The following is an 8,376-nucleotide window of genomic DNA, read 5'->3' on the forward strand; positions in this document are numbered from 1 at the left end:
TACGGTCTGGGATAAGATGGCTGCAACAAAATTTGACTCCGGCATGAATTAAATAATAGAAAACTTAAGCGCACCATTTCTGGCTTTTGTCGACAATATATATCAAGTCGACGGATAATAAATAGTTCACCAATAATTAAGAGTACATACTTCTTTTGGTTGACATCGGAGGTTTGGCCATTGCTATCTGTGGATACTAAAACTAAAATGTTGACGTACACCGTTGCAAATTCAAATAAAAATGCATTGCATACTAATCAGTTGAAAGGCAACTTCATTATCTCTGTACGAATTTGATCAAGTCAATCGATCTACAGCATTGATCAGTTTTTGTTTCTACATAAATTAGTTATCTATATAAGCTCTTGGCACGTTACTACTAATTATATGTTGCAGAAAAAAGTCGCACTTGATTTGCAAAATCTTTGCAACTCCTTTTGCTGATAATGAGGATGGGTCAGAGCAAGTCCATCTCCACTTCTTTGTTTCTGCTGCTGCTGCTGCTGCTTCTTCAAATTTTGCACCCAACACCCATTACAGCTCAAGAAGTTGGTAATATCCAAAAGTCATTACCAGCTAGCTTAGTATTTCTTAACGTTGATATTGCTTGCTTTTCACTTATGATTACTGATGTTAATTAAGGATTGTTCTTGCAGAGGACGAAAGGGAATTTGATTATCTGAAAGATAGTGAGAAAGGACCAAAGCATTGGGGAGAGCTTAGGGAAGAATGGGCAGCATGTAAAAATGGGACACTGCAATCTCCGGTAGATTTGCTTAGTGAGATCGTGGAAGTACACCCCAACAAAGGGGAGGTGAGGCTCAAGTACAGGCCTTCAAATGCAACAATCAGGAATAGAGGCCATGACATTTCGGTAAGGAAGAATTGGCACACTGAAGTCATTATCTTACTATACGAGTCAGGATTCCACAGTGGCTTTTTGGGAGTGTTAGGGATAACACCTAATGACCTAAATAGTGTCTTCACATTTCAATTGCTTAATTTTTCTTAATTTATTTGACTGTGAACTAAGCCACTTCTATCTTGTTTTAACTAATTACGAGTGAAACAGATCCAGTGGAAGCTAGGTGATGCTGGATCCATGGAGATTAATGGCACAGATTACTGGCTAGATCAATGCCACTGGCACTCACCAACTGAGCATACAATTAACGGTAAAATATTTGACCTGGAGCTTCATATGGTTCACCTCATTCCTGATGCAAAGGTCGAAAACAACATAGTTGTGGTTGCATACCTCTACAAAATTGGCAAGCCTGATAAGTTTCTCTCCGAGGTAAAAGCCCCAATATCTTGGTGTTATGTACTGCGCTAAGCTCACTTAGTTCGTCTTGTTGACCTCAAAATGATGCGGTTGTTTTTAAAGATCTTCAGTCTCTTCTATTGTTGTTTAACTTTTCAGGTAAGCAAAGATATCAAGAGCATGATTGATGTAAAGGAAGAGAGACACAGAGGGTTGGTTGATCCAAGAAATGTGAGGAAGGGTGGCGCAAAATTTTACAAGTACAAAGGCTCACTGACTGTACCTCCTTGCACTGAAGGAGTAACTTGGATCATACACAAAAAGGTACTAACATCTTCATCATCGATTTGTTAAATCTTGTTAACTCCGGAGAAAAATCTTAGTATTATCTGGTGTCGTGATCATCAGTTAACTACTGTATCAAGAGAGCAAATGGAGTTGCTTCGAGAAGCCGTTCATGACGTAAGTGGCCTAACTTTGTTAAGTTATAGCGATTCGATCATTTCTTTCTCCTATATTTTCTGTTCTTTGATCTTTCTTCTCCTTAATTCATTTTCTGTTCTTTTTCACTCTTAAGTGTAGTATTTCTGTTTACTTCATATTGTCATTTGAATGCAGTCCGCAGAACTGAATGCAAGACCATTACAAGCTCTGAATCGCCGAGATGTGCACTTCCATGGCCCTGAGTCTCACATAAGGGATTAAGGACTTGCTTCCACAGACATACCAGCTGCATCAACTCTAGAATGTACATGGATTTGATTTACTCTGTGACAGAGGTTTTTGTGTAATAAGAGGTGCAGTTCCCATTTGTACTGGCATTTTTTGTTTGTTTTGTTTTAAGAAATAGTCTGGTCATTTTATTGATAATAATATAAAAGATATAACTTGTAGACGTAAGAACTACATCAAAATGAAAAGAAAAAGAAAAAAAAAAACTAGCTTGGATACTGAGGGCTAGTTTGGCATTACTGTGACTTTAAAAAAAAAAACTGATGCTGCTGCTGTACTGCGAAAATAATTAGTTATGAATTAAAACAGTTTTGTGTTTGGTAAATATTATTTTTAAAAGTGTTATTAAGATAATTTATTAATTTCTAATGTTTTAGTGACAGCTGTTTTTAAAAGTAACATTCAGGTTACTTCTAAAATCTGCTGCCAGTGACCTGTATTTTTTTTTTAAAAAAAAAAAAACCGTTTTTCTTTCATTTACCAAACACTATCAAATCTAAAAGTTCGGATAAAAACTGATTTTTATAAAAACGAAGTTGTACCAAACTAAGCCTAAAATGATGTTGTAAAGCATTTGATGGAGGACCGAACAAAATGGGTCTTGTGAAAAATACTAATGGTATGATCCACCATATGCTTGCACGCAAACGTTATTGTGTTGAATAGAGGGTGATCTTCCATCAAAGTAATTGGTAGTGCGACAGATCTTGCCTATTCGACATATAAAAATACATCTACAAATTAATCTTCTAATTATATGACCATCTAATGAAAATGTCAAATAAAAGTAAAAAGCAAAGCCCAAACCAAGAACAATGACCTAACACAGCTTGAAAATCGGCCCGGATACTAGGCCCAATGTCTACCCGAATCCCAGATTCAGATCTAATCACTGCCCTATCCAGACCCAGATATACGGGTCCGCTTCACGAGCAAGAGTTTTCATCATATACTTCTTGTCTCTTTCTCAGGATTCGTCAATTTTGTCGGTCGGCTCTCTACTTAATGTGACCGCTAGGATCTCTCGCCGCTTTCTTGATTGCTGGATCGACGTCATGTAACACTCTTGCTACCGTTATGCTGGCTCTGATCATGCCGGTTCCATAAGGCGTTAAGAACTTCATCAATATCATGTTTCCTGCTATGATGCATTTCAATCTCTAGCAAACCGATACACAGTCAAAATACTTCCCATGTAGCCCCTTGCTATGGTGTGAGGTGTGTTGTTGCATGGATGCCAGTGTGTAAGTCAGTATGAGTCAACTCTCTGTAAGTCTTGTTCAAGGCTGGACGCCCCAATATGGTGTTATAAGAGCTGTAGCAATCCACAGCTATAAACTATGTGTCAATCTCTATAGTGCAAGGATCTGTTTCAATCTTAGCACTCATCATATATGACCCCAATGGTTGTACAATGCTGCCTGGTAAGCTAAGTAGCGACTCCTGGTCTTATACTACTTTTATGAGTGTTCCAGCTTCTGACAAGCTCTGAACATAACGTAAACTACTGAGCCGCTATCGATCTAGACATGTCTCAGGCTAAATATTTTTGCTACGACGATTTCACAGAGGGACTGCTAGAGCCTGCTGGAGCCTTTCTCTTCTTCTTCTTTTTCGTAGAAGCTGATGGGCGCATACCCTTGCTTGGTCATTTTAATGACTTTGTCATCGCAAAGGGTTTTAAGGCTCCTTGAGTGGTTGGCTCTCTCTTACCACTTTTGTTTTGTTGGACAAGTTGTTTAGGGCTGCTCCTCTATCGATCATGTTGATCCGCCTGAGTGGCTCTATGTTCGCCACCACTGCCACTTGTTGTTGACGGACTGCTAGCTGCTCAAGCTTGCCTTCTCATTGCAGGTCGTCCATGACACACTTGAGGTGCCTACAGTCGTTAATGTTGTGGTTGGAGTCTTTGTGATGTTTTTATCACCTCCTTGTGTGTCAGATCCCGACTCTTAAATTTTTACTTTATTTACTAGCTTGTTATAATAAGAATTTTACCGTCTCTGTCAATGAATTTATAGTTTAATTGGTCCCTAGCTAGAGGGGTTTGGGGGACGGTTATTTACGGAGAATTATTCGTAGGAGGAAATTATGACGACGGTAAAAATGGTAAATTTTTGCTAGTAAAGGGTAATTTTTATTAGGGTATTATTTTTTCGGGGTGTTTTATTTTGGAGTGGGTTGATATATGGGTGTTGGACCGATTTGGAGAGGCCCAAACCATCTCTCTCTCTTCTCTCCCGCACCCGAGCCTCTCTTGCTGTCGGATTTTCTCGCCGTCCGTCCGGCCACCAACCGCCGCCACACCAGTCCCGTTCGGTCGGCCATCAACCCAGCTACCTCCCTTGACCGGTGACAACCCCCCTAGCGCCGCCGTGAGAGACAAACGACGCTTGGAACCTCCGACTGTCCAAAGCTCTCCTTCGCCGGAACTTCCTCCTCCGGCCATCAATCCGGGCAAGCCTTATATTGTTTTGAAGGTCTCCAACCCAGTTGCCTTGCCCTAGAAAGACTCGGTCTAGTTTGCTTCAGGTGAGGAGAACCGGTGAGTGGAAGCTCTAGGTTTTTTTGCTCGATTGACCTAGTTAGGCTTGGAATTGATGTTTGTGCTAGTTAGGAAAGTTGTAGAGAGGGTTGAGAGGAAGATGCTGTCAAAATTTCATAGGTATTGGAGGTCGCCGGAGTCGGCCTCCGGCCGCTGCTGTTTAGGAGTTTTTAATGGTTTTAGATGTGGAATATTAAGGAAAGTTTATTGATGTGAATTACGGAATTTTTGGAAGAGTTTTGGTTAGGTTTGTGAATTTCTGAAGTTTGGTATTTTTGGCGGTAAATTAATGTAGAATCTGGCCGTTGGATTAAAGTTGTTTAAACTGTGGGAAGGTGTAGCTACGGCTACTGGTTCTAGGGTTGAGATGTGGACCATTTCGAAGTTAGGCAATGATGAGCGTGTTTAGGGCTCTCGGTTAATTTTTGCCTATTTTGGGTAAATATTGGAATTTCGGCTGGGAAATTAATATTATATTTGGAACAGGTCGTGAGGAGGCTCGAGTAGATGAGGCCCCAGATCGACATCAGGCTTAGGCCTAATTTGTAAGTGGACTTTTGATTTAAATACTATGCATGCGAAATAATTTACGTTGTTAGAGAAGAGCCGAAATTGAGAATTTCGGTGAGTATATATATATATCCATATTTGGATGATTATGAAAATAATATGTATATGAAGGAATGCTAGCTAGCTATACGTGCTTTTCCACCATACTGAGGTAAAATTCTATTATGGTGAGACGTGAGCATTAGACACAATTGTCGTAGCCCTATATAAATATAATAATTTATATAGGGGATATGCGCGTATATATTTATACACCGTCTTTTTCACCATAATGAGGTAAAATGCCATTATGGTGCGACTTGAGCGTTAGACGCAAGCGTCGTAGCCTTGTGTGAATTTTCTATTTGTATTTGTTGTTTCAAGAAAATTCATATAAGGGATATGACGAGTGTAATACATACATATTTTATTTTAGCCTGAGAGGCTCTATTTTTTTATGAAGTGTTGGTGACTAGCGCGGCTAGTCACGTTTCGGTAAATTCGGTAAATTTTTAAAAGCTTTTGAGCTTGTTGCATGCCGTTAATTGTTTTTCCACAGAAGTTAAATCAGGAAAGCATAAAGATTTATTTCTTTTTAAATTTATTTTTGTCCACTCACTCTAACGGTTTCAAATGTCTTCCCCTGGGCCTTTCTTTTTAAAATGCCCAGTCTGCAGAGTTCGGGTTGGATCTAGTAGGAGGCGAGGCATAGTCACCCGTATTTCCACCACCTTTCATCAGTAGGTTATCTATTTAACCTACCAGTGTTTTTCTTGCTTTCTCTAGTGTCTAGTAGCTCTGATTTTCCCTTGGGGATATTGTATAATATTATTTCGGTTGTGGGCGAAGGCTTGATTGCATTTTAGAATATTTAAAGGAAGATGTATGCTATTTTAGTGGGATAATTATGTGTTGATTTGGAAGTTGTTTTTGTTATTGTTATTGGTGTTGTTGTGTTTGGGGAGCATGTAGGCTCCAGAAGTGAAGGTTGGATTGGGAAATTTTAGAAGTGTTTGCAGGTTTTCTTTAGGAAGGGTTGTCCATTTTTAAGGGAGGTTATGCCGAATTTTCGGTAATATCTTCTTTGGAGGTGGTCCCCGCAGGACTTACTCCGGGTTTTAGGGTAAAATTCGGAGTGAGTCTTGACACTGTGTTCTTGTCCTTCTTGGGATATCATGGCGGTAGCTGTGGCGAAATTATGCTATTATGCTATTCAAAAATCTCCTTATATGTTCATGCCAGAATAGCACACACCTTTCTCTAGTCTGCAACGTTGACTTTCCTGAAATCGTTGTTGTTGTTGTTGTCGTCTCACCGATCATTGCTCCATTTCTGACTATTTTTATTTACATATGGTTGTCATTAGGGCGCTTGTCCTGATCACTATTGACATGTTGCCACTATCTTCTTCTCATTTTTGCTGGTGTTACTAGTGGTTGTCGGCACTTGAACCTGAGAGCTTGCCAGTGCTGGTGCTGGCGTTGGTTGGGCATGAGTGGTTAGTGCCTGAACTTGTTCAGTTAAAGGAGGCAATGACGCCTTGTCTCCTTAAGTGTTATATTTGTCCTGGGCGTAAGTAATAGCCTTATCCAAAATTTGTTCGTATGTGACATTGGGCCATTTCTTGTTCCACCGAAAAAGAAAACGGTCTTTCAACAATCCCTATGTGAGAGCCACTAAAGTCATTGTCTTGTCGATATTTCTACACTTCGATGTCGTAGATTGCCACGTCGTTATGAAGGAGCGATGTGACTCGCAAGGTTGCTGCTTGATCTTGAATAATATACTGGCGATCTGGCATCCCTTTGACTTCAAGATGAATCTTGTAAGAAATGACTTTGTGAAGGCATCAAAGGAATTTGTTGAGTTTGATGGATGCTCAAAGAACCAGCTCATGGTCTCACCATCGAGTGTTTCACTGAATATGAGTGACATCATCATATTCCTTGCAGTTGGTTACTTTCTTGAAGCTTTCTTGATGGGCAAACAGGTCAGTATGCCCACAATAAGTTGGCATTTTCAGGGTTTTGAAGTTTGGTGACCTGACGGATTGCTTTGGTGTTGCCAGCCTTCTCTCCATTACCTCAAAATTTTTACAAGAGTACGACTTTGACATTTGGAACTTGTCTTGACGCCGCATCATCTGAATGACGCCATTCCCCCCGCTCTTCTGATTCCGCATTGTCAATCCTTCATGGTTGGCTTGGTGGATCATCTGAAAACTCTGGGGGTGTTAGCGGTAAAGCCATTTTCGAGCACGCATCTCCTTTCTCTTTAGGTCCACCCCTAATGCTTTTGACGCTTCTTGACTATGAACTTGTTACCGATTAGAATTTCCCACAGCTGGGTCTGGGTGTCCATCCTTACCCTTCTTTCTTTGTGTAGGTTCGCCAGAACTATGTCCAGCTTTGCTTGAACATCATCGATTACCGTTTCCAGTTTGGTATCGACTTACTCGATCTCTATGCCAGAATCAGGTATCAGAATGTAGTCTGTGTTTCTCCCTACACAAGGGTGCCAAAAAGGTTCTTATTGATGTTGGTGATGCCGATATCCTGAATCATATCTACAAAGTTGATCACGATGTCGGTCATGGAGGATGTGGAAAATCTTTCGTTAGCGATTTCCACAGTCAGCGCCAATGTTGATGCAGTGAATTAAGGACTGCTTAATCCTTATCTTTGGCGGGTGAGGACCCGACTCTAGCTTGGTAAAAACCAGAAATGAGACCCTAACTCTGTCAAAGGAAATACAAAGCAGCGTCGGGAGAAGAGACTTCGACTTGGCAGTCTTCGACAATCTGATGCCTAGTATTTATGTTGACAGATTACGATAGGTATAGCAGTAAATGTGTAGTTACTATGTAGAGAGAATGATACATTTCATGGTTGAGGAAAGGGTGGAGCTTTCCTTCTCTTCGATTTGGGATGAGAGTCTCAAATGGTTCCAGCAAATTTGCTTTGTGGCGCTCTGTTGGTGTTGCGTGTGAGGGCGCGTCTTGATGCCGATTATGTACATCTGGCGCTTATGCCTGGCTCAGGTGCTGCTGAATATGATTGTTTGCGCATATGCATCTACATAGAGGATTGTCAAGTATTTCTAAATTCAAAATAATCATGGTGTTCTAATTCTAAAGTATATATGTTGTCCTCTTATAAGATGCCGTACATGATGGTTTAATCCTAAGATATATAATCCTTTTACGTACGATGTGGACGAAATTCAGTGTCAGCCTAAATCATGCATAAATCAAAGTCAACTAATAAATCTACATATCTATGCTAAT

General features: G+C 40.3%; 1 protein-coding gene across 1 annotated transcript; it reads left to right on the plus strand.

Annotated features, from left to right (window-relative positions):
- Positions 1–389: 389 nt before the first annotated feature.
- Positions 390–2,158, plus strand: LOC101302186 (bifunctional monodehydroascorbate reductase and carbonic anhydrase nectarin-3-like). The gene is made up of 6 exons (XM_004304428.1): positions 390–552; positions 657–874; positions 1,073–1,297; positions 1,424–1,588; positions 1,673–1,726; positions 1,883–2,158. Exons 1-6 carry the CDS (start codon positions 447–449, stop codon positions 1,967–1,969), a joined length of 855 nt encoding a protein of 284 aa, XP_004304476.1. The 5' UTR covers positions 390–446; the 3' UTR covers positions 1,970–2,158.
- The last annotated feature ends 6,218 nt before the right edge of the window (positions 2,159–8,376 follow it).

Source organism: Fragaria vesca, linkage group LG6 (genome assembly GCF_000184155.1).
Source record: "Fragaria vesca subsp. vesca linkage group LG6, FraVesHawaii_1.0, whole genome shotgun sequence".
Lineage (NCBI taxonomy): Eukaryota > Viridiplantae > Streptophyta > Magnoliopsida > Rosales > Rosaceae > Fragaria > Fragaria vesca.

What these genes read in the sequence shown, in the direction of transcription:
- LOC101302186 (XM_004304428.1), top strand. Translation starts at nt 447, where the DNA reads ATGAGGATGGGTCAGAGCAAGTCCATCTCCACTTCTTTGTTTCTGCTG. An exon ending in CATTACAGCTCAAGAAGTTG is followed by an intron (nt 553 to 656) that starts GTAATATCCAAA and finishes TTGTTCTTGCAG; the next exon opens with AGGACGAAAGGGAATTTGAT. An exon ending in CTTGGATCATACACAAAAAG is followed by an intron (nt 1,589 to 1,672) that starts GTACTAACATCT and finishes CGTGATCATCAG; the next exon opens with TTAACTACTGTATCAAGAGA.